A 23,843-nucleotide genomic window follows, 5' to 3' on the forward strand; every position below is an offset into this window, starting at 1 on the left:
GTATATCATTCCATTCTCAGCATCATTGCTTTCTTCTTCAGGTGTGATATCAGCTATGGTGTGAGGTTCTCACCACCATTCAAAGTACCCTCAGGGGTTAACTAACAAATATAGCTTGGAGGGGTCCCGAAATATTAAAACATAACTTTTAATCAACTATTAAAAGGACTAATATAACAAACAAGCCAAATAAAGTGCTCGTGCAAAACAGTGCTCATTAAAAAATGGTTTGGTCTCACCACTGTTGATGGACAAAAGATCCCGGCCTCCTTCCGGAAGTACCTCGCAGAGAAACGGGTCCACACACACAAAGAAAAAGGGGACTATATATGGAGAGAGAGACATAAGTGGTATGTAATGATTTCCTAGACTCCTGTCGTGCCCCAGTATTGCTCCTGTCCTAACAAGGACAGGCCCCAAGTTGACCCTATAGTGGTACCTCCAATGATATGGGGCTAAATACTCCCTACGCGTTTCTTCGCCAATAATGGGGATACATCAGGGGAGTTTATATAAAGATTTGGGAAGTATGAAAAAACTAATCCTGCCCATTAGTCAAAAAAGGTCCTGCAGTGGCAAGGTGCCAGGTAAGAGAAAGTGACTGCCCATGTCACTGTCAAGATGAGTCATTTGTTTTTGCAAGCTAGGTGGGTCATTATTAGGTACCACCTTGCGAACGAGTTTTTCCCTTGGGACATTTTTGACATTGTGAGAAAAGTAGACTTAGGCACTCAACTTATGTGTAGTTTTTTGTGATTTATCGTAGTCATCAAATAAACGTTTCGGCCACAATGCACGGCCTTCTTCAGTAAAAATTAATTCAGAGGAGGATGAGAGCGTAGGTGAGCAAAGGTTAAACAGCATCGGCACATAAGCAGTAATAACTGCGTCAGGCAAAATGTCCAAAATGTCTGGTAAATATTGGAGGCCCAGAAGGGACAGTGCGCCGGCGTGTCTGGCAGGGACGCGACATCCACCGAAGACTAGCGGACACTCCATTTTGGAAATTTTGCCTTACGCAGTTATTACTGCCTATGTGCCAATGCTGTTTAACTGCATTCACCTACGCTCTCATCCTCCTCTGAATTAATTGTTACTGAAGAAGGCCGTGCATTGTGGCCGAAACGTTTATTTGAAGACTACAATAAATCACAAAAAACTACACATAAATTGAGTATAGTTGGCCAGTGGAGTAGATGTGAGAGGCTTCCCTTTTACCTATGTATAGATTGGCGTAGCTGGGTGCAAAACACATCCCCATTGCCATACCCCATGTCTGTAAAAAGCATTGGCGTACATATAGAAAATAATTATGAGTCAGAATGAATTCGATAATGAAGCGAATTTGATTATCCTCATAAATACCCAGTTCATGGAGGAAGAAGTTGGCTGGTTCACAACCTTTTTGATGATCGATGACAGTATAAAGTGATTTAATATCTAATGTACCGAGGAGACAATTTTGGTTCCACTGAAATGATTCCAGAGTATGAGTAGCATCTTTTAAGTAGGCTGGTAATGGTGTCATACATTTTTGAAGGTGCGTGTCAACATACCTAGATAGATTCGCAGTTAAGCAATTGATGCCGGATATAAAGGGTCTTCCTGGAGGGTATAAGGTGTTCTTGTATATTTTTGGGATATGATAAAATACTGCCGTGCTAGGGGTTTTGTTTAGTATATAATAGAGCTCTTTCTTGTTGAGAATACCCATGGACTTGCCTTTTATGGCTAGACTGTTAAGTTGTTTAGTAAAATTTGAAGTTGGGTCATGGGTGAGCTTGTTATAGGTGATCTGGTCCCCTAGTAATCTGAGGTATTCCTGATAGTATGAGCTTCGATCAAGGCGCGCCAGTGTGTTTGTGTATTTTATAATTCCCATGTCTGTATTCCATCTTTGCTGATAGAGAGATGGATTAGACCGAACAACAGACAGCAAGCTACACAGAAATGAGACACAAAGTGGACGGAACTAGGCAGAATTCTTTCGAGTTAAGAATAAATTTTTATTAAATGAAGAGATTAAAATTGTTGCCATTCATTACATTGGCTTTCCCATAAACCTAAATTGAAATCGCTTATGACAATTAGTTTTCTACTTTACTTTTTTAGAATTATGTATATGTTTTACATTGAAATGTCAGACATGTCTGTTTTTAAACTGACATTTCTTATATTTTTTACTGATTATACATCTAATCATCCAATGAATCATGTTCCACTTCGTAATCTCCCAGAATACATGCCCATGAAAGCAATAAGACGGAACAAGCATGTTGCAATAATTTCCTGTTCTTCTGAAGCAGACCATCGTAGAGGAAGCAAAAGATTGAATACAAAATCTTCTTTTTCATGTACGTAGAAGAAATTTAAAGGTAAGACATTGGTGAATTTCTATAGTTATACATTAAATTTAAAAAATTGTATATATATATATATAATAATATAGTGAAATCAATATTAAACACGCTACCAATTATCTAAGTAAATATATTTCTGAAGATTCTGTTGATGTTTCTCCAAAAGTGTCTATGAGCTTTCGACATCTTGACACTAGAATTTTGGACCATTCCTCAACGTAAAATTGCTCCAGCTAGATGGTTTCTACCGGTGAACAATAATCTTGAAGTCTGACCGCAGATTCTCAATTGGATTAAGGTCTCAGCTTTGGCTCCACCACTTCAAAACATTTTGACATCTCCCCTTAAACCACTCGAATGTTGCTCTAGGAGTATGTTTTGAATCATTGTGTTGTTGGAAGGTGAACCTCCGTCCCAACCTCAAAACATTCACAGGCTGAAACAGGTTTTGCTCAAGAATATCCCTGTATTTTGCACTACCCATCTTTCCATTTTCCCTTTCCTTGCTGCCGAAAAATATCCCCACAGCATGATGCTGCCACCACTATGTTTCACAGCGTTTTTGGAGTGATGGAATGATGAGCTGATTTAGTTTGGCACCAGACATAGTATTAACCTTGGTGGCAAAAAAGTTTTGGTCTCATCTGACTACAGCACCTTCCTCCATACATGTGGGGAGTCTCCCGCATGTCTTTTGGCAAACTCAAAACGAGCCTTACAAGTTTTGTGTTCAAGTAAAAGCTTTTTTTCTGCCCACTCTTCCATGAACACCACCTCTATGGAGAGTACAAGTTGTTGTGGTCGTATAGACAGATACTCTAGTCTCTGCCGTAGAACTCTGCAGCTCCTTCAGGATTACCTTTGGTCTCGTGCTGCCTCTCTGATTAATGTCCACCTTGCCCAGGTTGAGAGTTTTGGAGGGCGGCCCTCTCTTGGCAGGTTTGTTGTGGTACCATGTTCTTTCCGTTTGATGATAATGGATTTGGTAGTGTTCCGGGGCTCATCAGAGATTGGGATATTTATTTATAACCCAACCCTTACTTGTACGTCTCAACAACTTTGTCCCAACTTGTTTAGAGATCTCCTCGGTATTCATCGTGATGTTTGGTTAGTGTTGCCTCCTGTTTAATGGTGTTGCAGCCTCTGTGGCCTTTGAGAAAAGTTGTGTATACTCTGACATATCGTGACTTAGACTGCACACAGGGGGACTTCTTTTCACTTAGCATGTGACATATGAAGATAATTGCTTGCACCAGAAATTTTTAGTGGCTTCATTGTAAATTGGGAAAATGCATATGCCTATGCCAATATTTAGTTGTTTGATCCTTTAAATTTAATGTAAGCCTATTTTCTTCTCACTTCACTAACTTAGACTATTTAGTGCCGACACATCACACACAAATTGGATTACTAAAAACGTTAAACACAGGTTGTAATGTAACAAAATAGGTAAAAAGCCAAGAAGAGTGAACACATTTGCATGTCACTGTATACTATATATATATTAAATACAATTCTAAGCAAATTCTAAGTAAATAAAAATTTTGCAAGTCACTGTATAATATATATATGTTACATTTTCTAATTAAATACAATTCTTAGTAAAATCTAATTAAACACAATTTTCTAAGCAAACACATTTCTAAAGGTATAATTGACATAAAATACCAAATGTCAGTAACAACCCATCCAACCCACACAGCCAAAGAAATCAAACCATAGTTGTCCATAAATTAAGTTATGTGCAATAATGAGACATTAAATGGAAATATTATTGAACACATATTATTGAAAACATAAAGAAATAGAGGTGATAAAAGCCATGGAAAGTCATGAAGCCAGCTGAAATCTATCAGTAGTTAGAAAGCAATCCTGCTACTTGTGTGGAAGAATATGCCAAGGTCATACCTGGGCAATGCCTGCAACTAGTTTCTCCATCCAGGAGACATCTTGAAGATGTCTTCACCAACTAAGGCTTTTGCATGAAGTATTAAATACTTTTCAGTAATCTTGTTCAATACTTTTCTCCTGTCATTTGTCTTAATTCTTAATTTATGTACATCTATGGTTTTACTTCTTTGCCTGTATGAATTGGATGGGTTGTCCACAACATCTGGTGAGAATTTCATGTCAATAGCACCTTTAGAAATGTACTTACTTAGAATATTGGTGGCTTGTTCAAGAATTACTTCACCCACTATATATATACAAAAGGGACATAAATGGATAACAATTCTAGGCACCATGGTTCCTAATCGTCTTAGTGAATCTATTGAGTTCTCCTCCTTTTTATAATATGTTTGCTACCAATTTGATAAGATTTTTATCTTCATTTTTCAACAGTTTTTCATTCATGTAGTCATATGTGATTATTTGCTTCCTTATATCACTCCAGTGCATTCATGATTTAAGGGTAACGTCTATTCAACCCAAGCGGGTCATATTTGGAGAAACCTAAATACATTCGACACTTCAGAGCACTGCTTTTCAAATCTGTATTGTATATTAGTTTGTCATATATTTATATAACTATTATCTGCCCAGATAAACATAGGTGGAATGAAATGAAAAAAAAATTATACATACCGTACATTAAACTCACCTGTCACGCTCCAATCAGGTGGTCTTGTTTGGTCTAGTAGGCCTCGTCTTCCGACAAATGTTATATACAGTATTACTCCAGCACTTACCATCTTTGGCGCTGTCTAGGTTCCATGCCATCTCGATGTTGGGTTATGCACACCGTCATGGCCAGTCGGTGCCTATTCAGAACTGAACACGCCAGGAGCTGGAGGCAGACACAGACACTGCACAGTACAGAAGAAAAAGCCATACCGGACAAAAGAAGCCCACTTTGGCATACTTGAAAAATATATTGGAGTCCCCGTGGCTGTATGTCTCGCGGCTGTTCGACAGCCACAACACATGCAGGGACCTCCTGATTGTTAGTCAATCCCTGCATGTGTTGTGGCTGTCGAACTGCTGCGAGACACGTAGCCGCGGGGACGCAAAGACATTTTTTATTTTTTTCAAGCAGGCCGAGACTTTCGGTTAGCACAAGAGCATGCTCGAATAGCGCCTTAACCAAGCACATTCGCTCATAACTAATGGCTCTATCTGAATCTTAAATAAAAGAAATAACTAGATAATAGAATACACACATTTTGTACAATGAAACTAGATGTGTTTAATAAAACGACAATTTCTTATTTTATTATTTTATAACCATTATTTTTATTTATGTTTCTTTCAGGTACAATGGATGCCACCGAATTCAACCTGAGTTTATTTGATACACTTCTGGATTACGATAACCTGTAGGTTTATCTTCCTCATGTTATATTACTCTAAGGAAAATCAATGTAGACTTTATTCACTTTTACATCCAAGTCTTTACCCAAAACTTCAGGCGATGCTATTTTTTTCACGTGCAGAATTTATATTTTGCGGCAGAATCTTCACTTCATGGGATTGTCAGGTGAAAACAAGTTTGCTCCTACCCACAGGATAGGTGATAAATTGTTTGTTGGTGGGAGACCAACTGGTGGATCCCGCACTGATCAGCAAAATGTAGAACTTTGATTCCCGTTATAATGGAGTGGCAGGGCAAATTCTTGACTGATGTTCTGTCCATTTTTTGTTGGGTTGATAAGTGCTGCTAAGCTTCTTACGACAATTGTGCGGCGGACAGTCATATATTCTGATACTCCATTTTGTAGCAGGGACAAAAGTGATCCATTGTGGCTAAAAATTCATAGTGTTGCCCATCGGTGTAGGTCTCAGCAGTCTGGCCCTCATTGATCAGTAAATTATCATCTACCCTGTGGATAAGTGCAACAATGTTTTCTCTAGATAACCCTTTTAAATGTTTGTGACATTCAATCTTTGTCTAAAAAACCTGAAGGGTCAAGTCTCATCATGAAAATTGCAAAAATATGAAAAATTTCGCATAACTAGTCAAAAAATTCAGAACAGAGTTACAGTGTAATGAGCACTTAGTTCTTCGGTTATGGAATGGTGGAATATGCTGACCTAACATCACATCGTGACCTCACTTTAGCAATGTGTTTTTTTCTCCCTATCCTCAATATATGAAATAATAAAATATTAATATTTCATTATCCTAACTTCTTCCTTATCTCGATTTACAAGGTCAGATTATGACTCAAATTTCTGCCTCGGTTGTGAGCATATTTTGCAGAAGATGTCAATTACTTTCTACTCCATCATTTTTATTCTTGGGATTATCGGTAATGGATTAGTCATCTGGATTGCCGGATTCAGGATGAAGAAGACAATCAGTGCCGTGTGGTTCCTCAACCTGGCCATCGCGGACTTCCTGTGCTGTGCGTCTATTCCTCTGAGAATTGTAGACTGGGTTTACTACTTTTTTTCACAGCTACCAACACTTTTTTGCATATTCAGCATGATTCTGTTTACTCTAAACATGAGCGCCAGTGTTCTTCTCTTGACGGCCATGAGTATTGACCGCTGGGTCTCCGTCATGTGGCCAATTTGGGCAAAAGTTCATAGGACTTGTAAAAAAGCTAGAATCACTGTGGGAGTCATTTGGGTATTGAGTTTGGTCTTGACTGGTTTCATGTTTTACTGCTATAAAGTTTATAACCTTGATGTATATGAGTGGTGTCTAACTGACATCCAAGGTGATGATTTATCTTATATTGATACACAACACACCATTCATATGATCAGATTCTTTATAATGTTTCTGGTCCCTTTTCTCATCATCCTGATCTGTTATGTCACCATCTTTTTCAAAGTAAAAAAATGTAAAAGATCCCAGAGATCTCAGAGGACCTCCAGGATCATCACAGCTGTTATCTTGTGTTTCTTCATCTGTTGGTTTCCTTATTACATCTGGCCACTAACACCTCTGTATTATGAATCTGGCATTCAATTCTTTACCGTAACTACTATTGTTGCCACTCTGGCTTGCCTTAACAGTTGCATTAATCCAATCATTTATGTTTTTATGGGTCAAGGTTTTAAACAAAACTTCTTCAGATCCATCCGCTCCAGACTCGAAAACGCTTTAAACGAACGCCCTAATGACCCATGCGAAAACCAAGAGGATTTTTGAACCTTTTCACATCACACAAGTTCAAAACTTAGTTTTCTATGTTTTAAAAGAATGTATCGTATTCTTTGTTTGAAAATATGCAAGTGGTTAAAATTGTTGGTACCCCTCGTTTAATGACAGAAAAATCCACAATGGTCACAGAAATTACTTGAATCTGACAAAAGCAATAATAACTAAAAAAAATCTATGATAATTAACAAAAGAAAGTCAGGCATTGCTTTTTAACCATGCATCCACAGAATTAAAAATAAAATTAAAGCTCATGAAATAGGCCTGGACAGAACTGTTGGTACCCTTAACTTAATATTTTAATGCACAACGTTTTGAGGCAATCACTGCAATCTAACTATTCCTGTAACTGTAAATGAGACTGCTGCACCTCTCGACAGGTATTTTGTCACCTACTCAAGAGCAAACTGCTCCAGTTGTCTCGTTTTTGAAGGTTGCCTTTTCCAGACGGCAGGTTTCAGCTCTTTCCAAAGATGTTCAGTAGGATTTAGGTCAGGGCTCATAGAAAGCCACTTAAAAATAGTCCAGTGTTTTCCTCTTAGCCATTCTTGGGTGTTTTTAGCTGTGTGTTTTGGGTCATTATCCTGTTGCAAGACCCATGATTTGCGACGGAGACCAAGCTTTCTGACACTGGGCAGCACATTTCTCTCGAGAATCCTGTGATAGTCTTGAGATTTCATTGTACACCTTGTGCCAGATGCAGCAAAGCAGCACCAGAACATAACAGAGCCTCCTCCATGTTTCACAGTAGGGACAGTGTTCTTTTCTTGCTATGCTTCATATCTCCATCTGTGAACATAGAGCTGATGTGCCTTGCCAAAAAGATCCATTTTTGTCTCATTTGTCCATAGGACATTCTCCCAGAAGCTTTGTGGCTTGTCACCATGTAGTTTGGCAAATTCCAGTCTGTTTTTTTAATAATTTTTTTTCAACAATGGTGTCCTCCTTGGTCATCTCTCATGAAGTCCACTTTGGCTCATACGACGAATGTTGCGATCTGACACTGATGTTCCTTGAGCTTGAAGTTCACCTTTAATCTGTTTAGAAGTTTTTCTGGGCTCTTTTGTTATCATTCGTATTATCTCTCTGATTTGTCATCAATGTTCCTCCAGCGGCCACGTCCAGGGAGGTCGGCTACAGTCCCATAGATCTTAAATTTCTGAATAATATGTGCAACTGTAGTCACAGGAACATGAAGCTGATTGGAGATGGTCTTACAACGTTTACCTTTGACATGTTTGTCTATAATTTTCTTTCTAATCTCCTGAGAGAACTCTTTCCTTCGCTTCCTCTGGTCCATGTTGAGTGTGATACACACCATGTCACCACACAGCATAGTGAGTATCTGTAGCCCTATATACCGGCCACGCACTGATTCCAGGATTGTACACACCTGTGATGCTAGTTAGTGGACACACCGCGATTTAACATGTCCCTTTTGTCACATAATTTTCAGGTGTACCATCATTTCTGTCCAGGCCTATTTCATGAGTTTTATTTTTTTTTTAATTCTGTGGAATCATGGTTGAAAGGCAATGTCTGACTTTCATTTGTTCATTTTCATAGATCTTTTATTTATTATTACTTTTGTTTGATTCAAGTTATTTCTGTGACCATTGTCGATTTTTCTGTCATTAAACGAGAGGTACCAACAATTTTGACCATGCGTTTATATAACTCTATATACCGTATACCTTTTTTAAGGCTTATCTACCAGTTTTGCTGTAGAGACTTGGGAAAAGATAACAGAGTTATCTCATTAAGTGTAGTGGACAAGGACAGTGAAGTGTTCTCATTTTTACTGTATGCCATCATGGTTCCATCAATTTGAAGTAAGTTAAGAGATGAGCTGATCAATGCTCGGGACTCCAGTGTCCAGGTCAGTGGTACTTTGCATCTATACAGGGGCACCACAAATTTCTTACCTTTTGGCGTCCCTTGCCTGGTATTTGATTTGTCAGTGCGGTCACAACCTCATCTGTGCCACATAATGCACAGATGATCCTACGCCGGCTCTGGATAGTCAAAAGCGTCAACGTGGACGAAGGAAGGAAAGAGATTCATGGGACTGCCTTCAAGCCAAGAGGTACCACTGACCTGGATGATGGAACGGAGTCTCACAAATCCATCCACTTATCTCTGGAAGTAGATAATTGCCATTTTGTAAGTTCTGCATTATTCTTATAGTTAGACAATCTGAGTTGAGTTTGTAAGATGTAGTAGACCTGTGTTTAAAGGGAACAATCAGGGTGTTAGAGCACCAACTAAAGGGTGTGTAAAGGCCCTTTCATGCTTATTAAATCCATATCTTGCTCATAGAATTTAGTTTGTGTAGGGGATAGACAGTGCTCATCCCGCTCCTCTTCCTCTCTACTTATTTCCCCGCCCACTGCCTTCCTCCGGTATCTGACAGACAGTTCACTCTTCTCTCAGTGACTGACCTTCCCTACCCAGGATTCTGTGCCGATACCATCATTTCCAAGCGTTGTCTCACCAGAGGGGACGGCGATTGCTCTTTAAGCACTTGATGATGTCTTTGTGAGCTGGACTGTTGTTCTGCCCTCTCTTAATGAGACAACATTGGACAACGATGGCATCTGATCAGAATCTCAGGCAGGAGAGGCAGACCACTGATAGGACAGATACTTGTCAACTGGTGGTAGGGGGAAAATAGGTAATAAGGCAAGAAAGCTGCAAGTGCAGTCTCTGCTCCCTGCACTTGCAATTACAACACCAGGGCTGCATTTCTCTACAATTCCCAAATTTAACATTACAAGCAAGATATGGCTTTCATTAGCTTTAAGTTGCCTTTGCACGCATGCTATGTGTTTAGTTGGGGGCTAATATAGCTTATTTAATATGACTACCTACATATTTGCTTTTGTAAACGTTATTAAAAATTAACATTTTTTTCAATGCATAACAATTAATAAAATATATTATCAGTTTCAAGAATTTGTATAACTCTTTTCAGAAAAGAGGTCCTTTCACCGGTTTGAGCATGTTAAACTGGCAACATTTAAGAATAATGGCTGAAGAACTGAATTACAGAGATATTAGCTTGTAAAAATCAATTTATCATTTATGTCATAGTTCATCTGATATTTTTCTTTTGGGGGTGTGGACTTCTAACCCTGTATGACTTTCCCTGCGTAACTCCGCCTGCTTATGATTGGTCAATGTCATGCAGGAGAAGAAGTATACACTGCCAAAAAATTATGCCTCCAGAGAAGCTCAGAATGTATATTTGCTATGTAAGATATGCAATGATACACAGCTCTGGTCTCTTCAATGATCTCACTGCTGGCAGCTACTGTATAAAGTACAGCAGAGCTTAGTGCCATTACAAACACCTCCTGCAGCTTTCATCTCTTGTTATGACACCCATCCCCTTAAAATCACATTGATGGCAGTGAAATGAAAGCTTCTAGAGGTGGTTGTAATTACACATGTCTCTGCTGTACTATACCCTGTAGTTGACAGCAGTGACATCATTGAGCAGAGTAGAGCTGTATGTCATTACAAGTCTCACGTAGAAACAGTGTGTTATGACTTTGTAACGCGGTCTACCAAGCTGGGGTACCTCGTTCAGTACCACCCCATGTTTCAGGATGTCCACTCTGCTTTGGCTTGAGTCTGAATGAAGGACGCTGGCTGGAATTGCTTGGTTACATGGGCGCATATAAAAGATCACTGCTTCTCCACGTATTTCCAGTCTGACCACACTTTACTCACAGGACACAGAATATATCACACAGATACAGAGGGCAGGCCAATAGAAAAGCGGCAGGCCAGACATACATTACAATAGCCGCAGGTGGCCGGAGCATGACGATATTTACTGTGGGAATTACAAAGGTGGGGGCGGACAAAAGGGGAATATCGTGTCCCCTCTGCCCAGGGGCACAGCCTGTGGGCTGATGCATAAGGGACATGCATCTCACATGGAACCTCTTATACATACATATAACTGCACAACATATTCTGGGTGCTGAGTGGTTCCGTAACACGTAACAGACTTTCTCGATGGGTGCGTTCTATTTTTCTCCTGTATGTTGCTGCATACTTCTGATTGGTCAACAACATCTTGATGGGGAAAAAAGATAAATCTCTGCTAACGTCCCCTTTGTCAAAGCATGAGTTAAAATCTACTCTTTGAAAGCTAACATCCATGCTACAGAGAGGAGAAACAAAAAATAAAAATAAACTACCGTACATTTTTTCAAAATCTGCAGCTGCTAATCCATAATTTGGCCAGTTCGGCATACTAAAGTAATGAAATGTCCTCTGTGAGGAGAAGTTAAATCTAGAAAGACAGAGCAATAATGATGTTCCCAGAAAAGCAGACCATACTGTTTATCTGCTTACTTGCAGAAGCACTTTTCATGAATCTCCTAATAAAATTACTTCCGGCACCAAATTTTGTAAAATGGCTACATCAATAGTATTTTCAAGGATAAAGCGTCCGTGAGCAATAGTCAGCACTCAGCAATGCAGTTCAGCACCATTCATTGAGTTGGGGCTCACAACATACAGTTAGGTCCATATATATTTGGACAGAGACAACATTTTTCTAATTTTGGTAATAGACATTACCACAATGAATTTGAAACAAAACAATTCAGATGCAGTTGAAGTTCAGACTTTCAGCTTTCATTTGAGGGTATCCACATTAAAATTGGATGAAGGGTTTAGGAGTTTCAGCTCCTTAACATGTGCCACCCTGTTTTTAAAGGGACCAAAAGTAATTGGACAGATTCAATAATTTTAAATAAAATGTTCAGTTTTAGTACTTGGATGAAAACCCTTTGTTGACAATGACTGCCTGAAGTCTTGAACTCATGGACATCACCAGACACTGTGTTTCCTCCTTTTTGATGCTCTTCCAGGCCTTCACTGCGGTGGTTTTCAGTTGCTGTTTGTTTGTGGGCCTTTCCGTCTGAAGTTTAGTCTTTAACAAGTGAAATGCTGCTCAATTGGGTTGAGATCAGGTGACTGACTTGGCCATTCTAGAATTTTCCACTTCTTTGCTTTAATAAACTCCTGGGTTGCTTTGGCTTTATGTTTTGGGTCATTGTCCATCTGTAGTATGAAACGACGACCAATCAGTTTGGCTGCATTTGGCTGGATCTGAGCACACAGTATGGCGGCTCTGAATACCTCAGAATTCATTCGGCTGCTTCTGTCCTGTGTCACATCATCAATAATCACTAGTGACCCAGTGCCACTGGCAGCCATGCATGCCCAAGCCATCACACTGCCTCCGCCGTGTTTTACAGATGATGTGGTATGCTTTGGATCGTGAGCTGTACCGCGCCTTCGCCATACTTTTGTCTTTCCATCATTCTGGTAGAGGTTGATCTTGGTTTCATCTGTCCATAGAATGTTCTTCCAGAACTGTGCGGCTTTTTTAGATGTTTTTTGTAAAGTCCAGTCTAGCCTTTTTCTTCTTGATTCTTGTGAGTGGCTGCACCGTGCAGTGAACCCTCTGTATTTACTTTCATGCAGTCTTCTCTTTATGGTAGATTTGGATATTGATACGCCGACCTCCTGGAGAGTGTTGGTCACTTGGTTGGCTGTTGTGAAGGGGTTTCTCTTCACCATGGAGATTATTCTGCGATCATCCACCACTGTTGTCTTCTGTGGGCGCCCAGGTCTTTTTGCATTGATGAGTTCACCAGTGCTTTCTTTCTTTCTCAGGATGTACCAAGCTGTAGATTTTGCCACTCCTAATATTGTAGCAATTTCTCGGATGGGTTTTTTCTGTTTTTGCAGCTTTAGGATGGCTCGTTTCACCTGCATGGAGAGCTCCTTTACCGCATGTTTACTTCACAGCAAAACCTTCCAAATGCAAGCACCACACCTCAAATCAACTCCAGGCCTTTTATCTGCTTAATCAAGAATGACATAACGAAGGGATTGCCCACACCTGTCCATGAAATACACTTGGAGTCAATTGTCCAATTACTTTTGGTCCCTTTAAAAACAGGGTGGCACATGTTAAGGAGCTGAAACTCCTAAACCCTTCATCCAATTTTAATGTGGATACCCTCAAATGAAAGCTGAAAGTCTGAACTTCAACTGCATCTGAATTGTTTTGTTTAAAATTCATTGTGGTAATGTCTATAACCAAAATTAGAAAAATATTGTCTCTGTCCAAATATATATGGACCTAACTGTAAATTCCCTATCAGTATATGATTGGAAGATGGGAGAAAATCTTTGCAGATGCTAATATAACTAAATAAAAACTCAATAAGATGCATCTGGTTTCTAAATAAAGACACGTTAGAATGTTAATATAACACAATAACAAACATATGTTAAGGATTACTTTATATTCAAAATCTAGAGTAGAAAAGTGTTTAAACACATGATAATATTATTAACATTGCAGCATAACTTTATAATCGTGTGTACGGCACTAAAAATGGACAACAAGGTCTGTAGTGTGCACAAGTCTCTGAGTGCACATACTGAGGACTCTATAAATAAATGTCAAAATATTATCATCATTTCATCATTATCATTATTTCAGCCTTTCGGACTCAAAAATGAATAGGGAAATATCTAAAACACTTCAAGTTCTAAGTGGTGTATTTGAAGTCGTTTGCTGCAAATGTTTCCACCTCTTCAAAATGCAGAAATAATTGTGAAAATGCAAACAATCTGCATTGGTTGGGATAAAATTGGGCTGGATTTGCACAAGGCAACTAAATATGATTTTCTAGAATTCAAATGTTGGGTACAATTATAGGAAAGATCCACAACAATTAATACCGAGAGCAAAAAACGATGATTTAATTGATGTGTTCCGTAAGATGCCTTTATTTCCAAATTTGCTATTCAAGTAAAATAACCTCTGGAGGCAGAGCGTAGCAATCACATATCAGCAGGGGCGGACACAGACAGCTTAGGGCCCCTGTGCAAGAAATGTATCTGGGCCCCCCTCCTTTCATCGCGACCAAGCTACAGATATACATATTTGTTTACAGTCTCCTCTCATATATATTGCTGCCCTTATTACACAGAGCTCTCTCTTTATGTATAGCACCGTCCCTTATCATATAGTTCCCTCTTGTTATGTACAGCACCGTCCCTTACACCGTCATTATTTTTGTTATTTATACCTCGCTGTTCTTTATTACATATCATCCACTCCTGTTAGATATAAACTGAAATGATGGCTGATGGAGCATGGGAAAGCTTCTTTTGTGATTGATGCAGCTGATGGACTGGTCTTCTGGTCAGATGCTACTCCTTCAGCAGTCATTTTACAGGAGAGGACACCATGCAATAAAGAGAAGACGCTGTGAATAACAAAAATAGTGAGAATACTCAATGTAAGGGACGGTGCTGTAGATGACAAGAGATGACACTGTGTAATAATGGACGGCGCTCCACATAACAGGACACTATTAGTGATGAGCGAATCTACTCGTTACTCGAGATTTGTCAAGCACGCTCGGGGGTCCTCCGAGTATTTTTTGGTGCATTATATTATATGGAGGACTTTGGGGCACATTATACTACATGGAGGACTATGAGGCACATTATACTATGGGTAGGACTATCGGATGTCCTTTACTCTATATGCAGGACTATGGGGTGCACATTATTCTATATTGAGGACTATAGGATGCATTATACTACTGTATATGGAAGACTATGGCGTGTATTATAGTATATGGAGGACTTGTGGAGTGGGTTATACTATATGGAGGACTATGGAAGTTGCTTTATAGTATATGGAGGACTATGGGGGAGTGCATTATACAATTTGGCACACTATGGGGTGCATTATGCTATGTGGAGGTCTATGAGGTGCATTATACTATTTGGAGGTCTATGGGGCACATTATACTAAACAAGCACAATGCTGCCTATCCATCAGTTGATTGGATTGTTTATGCCAGAACAAATATCTTTACACTCGGGCAGCACATCACCTAGTGAAATTTGCAGGTGTGCTGCTGATAACATGATATGGAAAGGGGACTGATTGATCTATTAGTAATCATCGCGTCTCCATCATTGCTCCTCAACCAATATGCCAAGAAACAAGCATCAAATGACTTCAATATTATTGATCATGCTCATTTAATGGCCTGAGCTCAGCTTATGTAAATTGTTCCCAAATGGTTCTGGGTGATGCAAAATATTATTATTTGGGACCCCACTTTTGCCCCAGAACCCACTTTGTCTAAAACCAGGTTACTACAGAGTCCACTCATACAATCACCCAATTGACATATAATGCACCCATATATTTTTGGGAATATTGGTATTTGGTAAATGATTAAAAGCCATGCTTCTTACATGCTTTCATGAGATTACCGTAGGGTAATTTTTCCATCCCTGTTCTTAATCTGTTAGGTAGTGGAGAGCAATGACAAAGAGCAGGAGTGAGGTGAGAAGAACTGCCAGTTCTCATCAGGGAGATGTCTGTGCTATGTGTCTTCTCATGTGGTCGCACAGAGGTTGTGATGTCTATTGCAGCCTGTCAGGGATTTGCTGGCCTGTTGCAATATTCTATTACATTGATATTGTAGAACCTTGTGAAAAATGGAGATATCTATAGGTTCGAGCTCTTATATCCCTCTCTGGACTAATGGATGTACATTCATATGTATTGTACACTTTTTCACCGGAATTGTAAAAGGTTCTTAGGGTTTTCCGGTCAAAGAAATTCTAAAGGAATAATGAGTCCTGTGACCTCGTGTTCTAGAATGGGGAGAAATAAGATTATGTGGCACACTTTGAGGTCAGGCCCGTCCTCCATGTACCCCTCTGTAAACAATTATGACAGTTATGAAACTATATGTTCTTCGTTTCAATAACATTTATCCTATCTTGTCTTCTCAGGTCCTCTTATGAATATGACGAGTTACAATATTACGGAAACATTCTGCAGAAGATCTCATTTACTTTATTAAGCATTGCATTTGCTCTCGGGATTATCGGTAATGGATTAGTCATCTGGATTGCCGGATTCAGGATGAAGAAGACAATCAGTGCCGTGTGGTTCCTCAACCTGGCCATCGCGGACTTCCTGTGCTGTGCGTCTATCCCTCTGAGAATTCATCAGCAGTCTGTTGCCCGGACACATCCTCCAAATCAGGCACAATGCATATTCAACATGTTTCAGTTTAATCTAAACATGATTGCCAGTGTTCTTCTTCTGACGGCCATGAGCATTGACCGCTGGGTCTCCGTCATGTGGCCATTTTGGGCCAAAGTTCATAGAACTTGTAAACTGGTGAGAATCACTGCAGCCATCATTTGGGGACTGAGCTTAGTTGTAGCTGGTTTAGTATTTTACTTCTTTAGATACTATTTAGGTGACCTATTTGAATGGTGTCCACTTGGCTTTGTCACAGGTCTATATAGCCAAGTGTTAAATCAGACCATTCAGCTGATCAGATTTGTTATAATGTGTGTGATCCCTTTTCTCATCATCTTCACCACTTATGTTACCATTTTCTACAAACTTAGAAAAAGTAAGAGATCCCAAAGATCTCAGAGATCCTCCAGGATCATCACCGCTGTTATATTGTGTTTCTTCATCTGCTGGTTTCCATATTACATCTGGCTGCTAATACCCAGTGACTGGTATTATCTAAATCACCCTCTATTCTATATTGTACACGTTATTATTGTTACTCTGGCTTTTCTTAACAGTTGCATGAACCCAATAATTTATGTATTTATGGGACAGGATGTCCAACAAGGTTTCTTCAGATCCATCCCCTCCAGACTAGAAAAAACCTTAAGGGAACCTCCTATTGACCTCTGCCAAGAGCGAGAAGATACTGGATACACTTACACTACAGATGTGTAATATATATTCTTGTCATCTATTGTATTTGAGACCTCTTAACCTCTTGGAGACACGGCCATTTTTAATTTTTTTCACTTTCTTTTTATTCTCCTATCACGTAGCCTAACGTGAGATTAAAATTTTTCTGAATGAGTTGTAGTTCGGAAAGACACCCTTCATTTTACCATATGAAATGCTAAAAAATTGGCAAAAAGAATCCCAAGTGAAGTGAAATGTTTAAAAGAAGTTGGAATTCCACCATATTTATTTTTATATCAAGGACTAAACATAACCTGGCAGCATGATTCCCCCATCATTAAAATTATGGTGGTTCGAAATAAATAGATAGATCTGGGCACAAATTAGCCTGAGTCAATTGTCTCGAAATTTGAGATTTCACACAAATTCCAAAATTTTGAGATTCAATCTGTAATTAGCGGAAAAAAAAAACCATAACCTTGCCTGGCGCCATTTCCCACAGTGCTTGAGCATCAGAGAGTGGATCAATGTTGTTATTTATGGCCGTGCGGGTCTCCCTATAAAGTGCTACAGCTATGACATACAGTAAATCCTAAAGAGGTCATCAATATCTGGGACACCACAGATCAGTGGTTCTCAGAGGAGCACAGTTTTTGTTGAGTTAACAAGAGCAAAAAAGACCTGTAGCATTGGAAGATCGAGTTAAGAAGGAATCGGAGAGGGGAACAAACATTTCTTAATTCATTAATATTGTGAGGGGTTGATTCACTTGGCTGCTTGGAAAGGTAGACTCAGGAACGCCTCTTGAGGTAAATCGCTGGCTGGTTTACTAAAGGACAACATAAACCATAGCAGCGTTGAAGAAAGCAAACATGACCATTCCGGCCTATTGGCAAAACAAAACAAATATAAGGTTCAAAAGAGTTCTTTCCCTGCAGGTTTCATCTGTAGGTAACCCAAAAAGTCCTCAGCTCCTCCTGGAGCCAAGTGGGAGTTCACACCAAACACAAACTCTCATGTCCACCTGCTTAACCTAAACCATGTGATGATCACATGATCGTGACATCATCCCAGGTCCTGTCAGTACACACGCAAGTAAAGATATGGTTTGCACCCGCCCACCCAACTAAAAGCAGCCCATGTAAGCAACTTTAGTTTAACCCTCTCAACACGTAGTGTGCTGGAGGAAACATCTCCTGGTTTCACATCACTGATGCCATTATGCGCAGTGACACATATCTCCCCTCATACACTGTGTCAGTGACCCTGTCGCAATATATAAACTTGTTTATTATATTTTTCTATGTGATAATCTATTTAGTCATTCATTTATTTAAAGATTTAATATACATTTTATCCGATCTGCGAATCAATGACTAAAAGAAAGCTGAGAGAAAATAGGTGAGTGATTAACAATAAACCGGATAAAGACACAGATAAGAGCAGGAAACGATAGGTCTGAATAAATCCTACTCCGACACCTGCCAGAGGAGCTCATGTTCGGGCAATAGTGAGGGATGAACACTTGTTCCCGGTGGTGTTTAAAGGGATATTTTCATCAGCTTTTTGCAATATAAATTAAACCCACCAACTTTAATTGGCCTATTACCAAATTTGTATACAAGACCCTAGGGTTGAGCGACTTTTGTTTTTATAGAATCGGGTCGGATTTCACGAAACCCGACTTTTTCAAAAGTCGGGTCGAGTGAAATCGGCCGATCCTATAGAAAAGTCGGGGTCGGGGTCGGGGTCGGCCGAAACACAAAACCCAATGCAGTGCATTGGGTTTCTAATGGTTCCCAGGGTCAGAAGGAGAGGAAACTCTCCTTCAGGCCCTGCGATCCATATTAATGTGTAAAATAAAGAATAAAAATAAAAAATATTGCTATACTCACCCTCGGACGCGCCCTGGTTGTCGCGGCTTGTGATTGGTCGCGTGAGCGGTCACATGGGCGTCACGTGACCAATCAGAAGCCGTGACGTCATCGAAAGGTCCTTCAAGCGCTGATTCTTAGGAAGGAAGGCTGCGGGTTACAACCAGGGCGCGTCCGAGGGTGAGTATAGCAATATTTTTTATTTTTATTCTTTATTTTACACTTAAATCTGAATTCCGATACCAATTCCCGATATCTTAAACATATCGGGAATCGGTATCGGAATTCCGATTCCAGATTCAGAAGATCGCCGACTTCATGGCCGACCCCACACAGGGGTCGGGTTTCATGAAACCCGACTTTGCCAAAAGTCGGCGACTTCTGAAAATGGCCGACCCGTTTCGCTTGTCCCTACAAGACCCTACTGCATATTTCCAAAAATACTTTTCATAAGTGTCTTGATCCATATGTTAATGAGCATGTTTCGGTCTGTAGGACGTCAGTGGTCTGAAGGCTGCACCTTCTCTATGAGCACAATCACCTTCCTCCTGCCTTGATTGAAGAAGATGATGCATCATCCATAAATCCTTACGAATCTTGCAGACGCAAGGCTGAAGTTCAGGTCTTAGCAGGTGCACTTTCTTCTTCACTTTCCAGGTCCAAAGTTCTGTAACGCACCTGTGCCGATTGGCAGGAAGTGAAGTAGGTGAAGTGGCAAAATTCGTGAGAACTTGAGGATGACATAGGCTGCGTCACACACTCCAATCAAGGCTGTGGGAAAGTGATTCTGACAATGGAGGAGGCACAGACTTCAGTCAACTGACACTAAGTTAACCAGACTGTGCTGATTTGCATATGACACTCGAGACTTGAAAAATTATTTTTGGGGATATTGTGTGGGCTTATAAACAGGTCGATGGACTGTGGTAATAGATCATTCTCAGTCTTTTGTTTACTCTACTTTTCACCTCAAGGACCTTATCATGCTACTGTTTAGTCCATAATAAACAAGAAAAAAGCTGAATGGCACTAAGAAACAGGTGAGTACTCACTGTTTGAGCAGTCTTAGCAGAGTCCAGTAGGATGAGCTGAGTCGACGACCCCACCAAATGGTAATCCACTGGAATAAGGCACGCTTGCTTGAAAAAACATGAGTGAAAATCCAAACAGGAAGAAAATAGCAGCACCACACAAGTCTTCCAGTAAAAAAAACCCTTTGTCCTTTATTTTAACAACGTGCTGTGGACATGGTTACAGAGGGCAGGATAATTGCAAGACGAACTGGTTAGGTTAATGGACTACGGCCGTTTCGCTTGGTATATGCTTCAATGGGTCCAGCCACGCGAAACGGCCATAGTCCATTAACCTAACCAGTTCGTCTTGCAATTATCCAGCCCTCTGTAACCATGTCCACAGCACGTTGTTAAAATAAAGGACAAAGGGTTTTTTTTACTGGAAGACTTGTGTGGTGCTGCTATTTTCTTCCTGTTTGGATACTACTGTTTAGTGTTTGGAGTAGAAATGGCAAAGCTCTTAAAATCCTTGGTAAAGGAGCCAATTTTGACCTTAAAGACCATTACCGAATTTTTGAAATCTGACAAGTGTCACTTCATGTGAAGATAACTCTGGAACGCGCCAACATATCCCAGTGATTTTGAGAAATTTTTTTGCGACACATTGCGTCAGTGGTAAATTAAGGTAGATATGATTTGCATTTATTTGTACAACTATCAGAATTTTGATGAAAATTTTAACAAAATGTACAATTTTCAAACTTTCAATTTTGAAATCATTAAACCGATTGCTTGGCAAAATAATAAATAGGATTTAACCTATGTCTGCTTTATATCTGCATAGTTTTTTCAAATTTAATTTTATTTTGTTAGGACAGTAATAGAGGGTTAAAAATTTTGCAGCAATTTCTTTTTTTTTTTTCAAGACATTTACAATTTAGGGACATTTTTAGATTTAAATGGACTTTGAGAAGCCTAAATATTGGAAACTCCCCAAAAGTGATAGCATTTTACAACTGCGCCCCTCAAATATTTCAACACTTTTTTTAACCCCTCAACTGCTTCACATGAATTAATGCAAAGTTGAATAAAAAAAAAATAAACATTTTAAATTTACTTCTAAAATACTGCTTTAGCCCCAATTTTTTTAGTGTGGCCGATCAATCCTGTGTTCTCTTTGAGAAAGCCACAGAGTGACAAAGCTTAACGCCATTTTCCAAACCCATTGATATCAGAATGTTCAGACAACAGGTATGTAATGCCTAGAGATGGAGGGAGAATGAAAGAGAGACAGCGCTGACAGTCATTGATCATTGTGGTCATGGTGTCACAGGCTCCCAATATCGCTAAAAGTCCATAAATTAAATAAATTAAACCTAAATGATCCGTGTGTGTCACAGAGGATTGACTTTTTGTGTACCTGATAAAATTGCTTATTGTGAAACACATACAGTTAGGGCCAGAAATATTTGGACAGTGACACTATTTTCGCGAGTTGGGCTCTGCATGCCACCACATTGGATTTGAAATGAAACCTCTACAACGGAATTCAAGTGCAGATTGTAACGTTTAATTTGAAGGGTTGAACAAAAATATCTGATAGAAAATGTAGGAATTGTACACATTTCTTTACAAACACTCCACATTTTAGGAGGTCAAAAATAATTGGACAAATAAACATAACCCAAACAAAATATTTTTATTTTCAATATTTTGTTGCAAATCCTTTGGAGGCAATCACTGCCTTAAGTCTGGAACCCATGGACATCACCAAACGCTGGGTTTCCTCCTTCTTAATGCTTTGCCAGGCCTTTACAGCCGCAGCCTTCAGGTCTTGCTTGTTTGTGGGTCTTTCCGTCTTAAGTCTGGATTTGAGCAAGTGAAATGCATGCTCAATTGGGTTTAGATCTGGAGATTGACTTGGCCATTGCAGAATGTTCCACTTTTTGGCACTCATGAACTCCTGGGTAGCTTTGGCTGTATGCTTGGGGTCATTGTCCATCTGTACTATGAAGCGCCGTCCAATCAACTTTGCAGCATTTGGCTGAATCTGGGCTGAAAGTATATCCCGGTACACTTCAGAATTCATCCGGCTACTCTTGTCTGCTCTTATGTCATCAATAAACACAAGTGACCCAGTGCCATTGAAAGCCATGCATGCCCATGCCATCACGTTGCCTCCACCATATTTTACAGAGGATGTGGTGTGCCTTGGATCATGTGCCGTTCCCTTTCATCTCCAAACTTTTTTCTTCCCATCATTCTGGTACAGGTTGATCTTTGTCTCATCTGTCCATAGAATACTTTTCCAGAACTGAGCTGGCTTCTTGAGGCGTTTTTCTGCAAATTTAACTCTGGCCTGTCTATTTTTGGTATTGATGAATGGTTTGCATCTAGATGTGAACCCTTTGTATTTACTGTCATGGAGTCTTCTCTTTACTGTTGACTTAGAGACAGATACACCTACTTCACTGAGAGTGTTCTGGACTTCAGTTGATGTTGTGAACGGGTTCTTCTTCACCAAATTAAGTATGCGGCGATCATCCACCACTGTTGTCATCCGTGGACGCCCAGGCCTTTTTGAGTTCCCAAGCTCACCAGTCAATTCCTTTTTTCTCAGAATGTACCCAACTGTTGATTTTGCTACTCCAAGCATGTCTGCTATCTCTCTGATGGATTTTTTCTTTTTTTTCAGCCTCAGGATGTTCTGCTTCACCTCAATTGAGAGTTCCTTTGACCGCATGTTGTCTGCTCACAGCAACAGCTTCCAAATGCAAAACCACACACCTGGAATCCACCCCTGACCTTTTAACTACTTCATTGATTACAGGTTAACGAGGGAGACGCCTTCAGAGTTAATTGCAGCCCTTAGAGTCCATTGTCCAATTACTTTTGGTCCCTTGAAAAAGAGGACGCTATGCATTACAGAGCTATGATTCCTAAACCCTTTCTCCGATTTGGATGTGGAAACTATCACATTGCAGCTGGGAGTGTGCACTTTCAGCCCATATTACATATATAATTTTATTTCTGAACATGTTTTTGTAAACAGCTAAAATAACAAAACTTGTGTCACTGTCCAAATATTTCTGGCCCTAACTGTACATACTATACATGAAATACAGTGTCGGACTAGGATGCCAAGGTCCCACCAGTAACCAACTTTTCAGCTACATGCAAATGTGACATTATCCTCAATCAGAAATTTATTTCATAATCAAATGGGTAGATTGTTAAATGAATATGATTCTTCCTTTGTACGTAGAGATTCAAGAATGTGGTGCCAAGCACTGCTCATAAAAAAGGGTGGTGGCCCACCAAAGGATTTTTCTGTTCTCCCATGGGCCAGTCCAAGCCTGATACCATATCAATACTGAGGCTCATTGCAGTTGCCACTGCTGTTTTTTAAAGTGAGCTTTTTTCTTACAGATTACTGGTAGTTCCTTCTTGTGAAGAGCAGAATTGTGTTTACAAGTGCAAAAGAGAAGTTAAAAAAGCTGATACATAACTGAAGTCATCTTCGTTACAAAGTCGTGAGTGTCAATGAACAGGAGCAGGTCATCAGAATAAAATGCAATATGCTCCTTCATTTTCCAATATTGAAATCCTAAAAAAACTTAAAAAAATACTTTGCACGACCGATTACTATTCTTTTCTCTCCACATCTGGTGTCTTTTGTCTTCTGCT

General features: G+C 39.7%; 1 protein-coding gene across 4 annotated transcripts in view; it reads left to right on the forward strand.

Moving 5' to 3' along the window:
* Positions 1–19,150, forward strand: part of LOC138652001 (chemerin-like receptor 1) — a 58,437-nt gene extending 39,287 nt beyond the window's left edge. For 2 of the 4 annotated variants that reach the window (XM_069742676.1, XM_069742677.1), the window contains exons 2-3: positions 5,614–5,677; positions 6,513–10,425. In XM_069742676.1, coding sequence (XP_069598777.1) covers positions 5,619–5,677; positions 6,513–7,461 — 1,008 coding nt within the window. In that variant the 5' untranslated portion in view covers positions 5,614–5,618 and the 3' untranslated portion in view covers positions 7,462–10,425. Of the gene's footprint in view, positions 1–2,237; positions 2,376–5,613; positions 5,678–6,512; positions 10,426–16,335 lie in introns of those variants that run through there. The other 2 variants (XM_069742673.1, XM_069742675.1) reach the window with 2 other exon arrangements.
* Positions 19,151–23,843: the final 4,693 nt, after the last annotated feature.

Source organism: Ranitomeya imitator, chromosome 10 (assembly GCF_032444005.1).
Source record: "Ranitomeya imitator isolate aRanImi1 chromosome 10, aRanImi1.pri, whole genome shotgun sequence".
Lineage (NCBI taxonomy): Eukaryota > Metazoa > Chordata > Amphibia > Anura > Dendrobatidae > Ranitomeya > Ranitomeya imitator.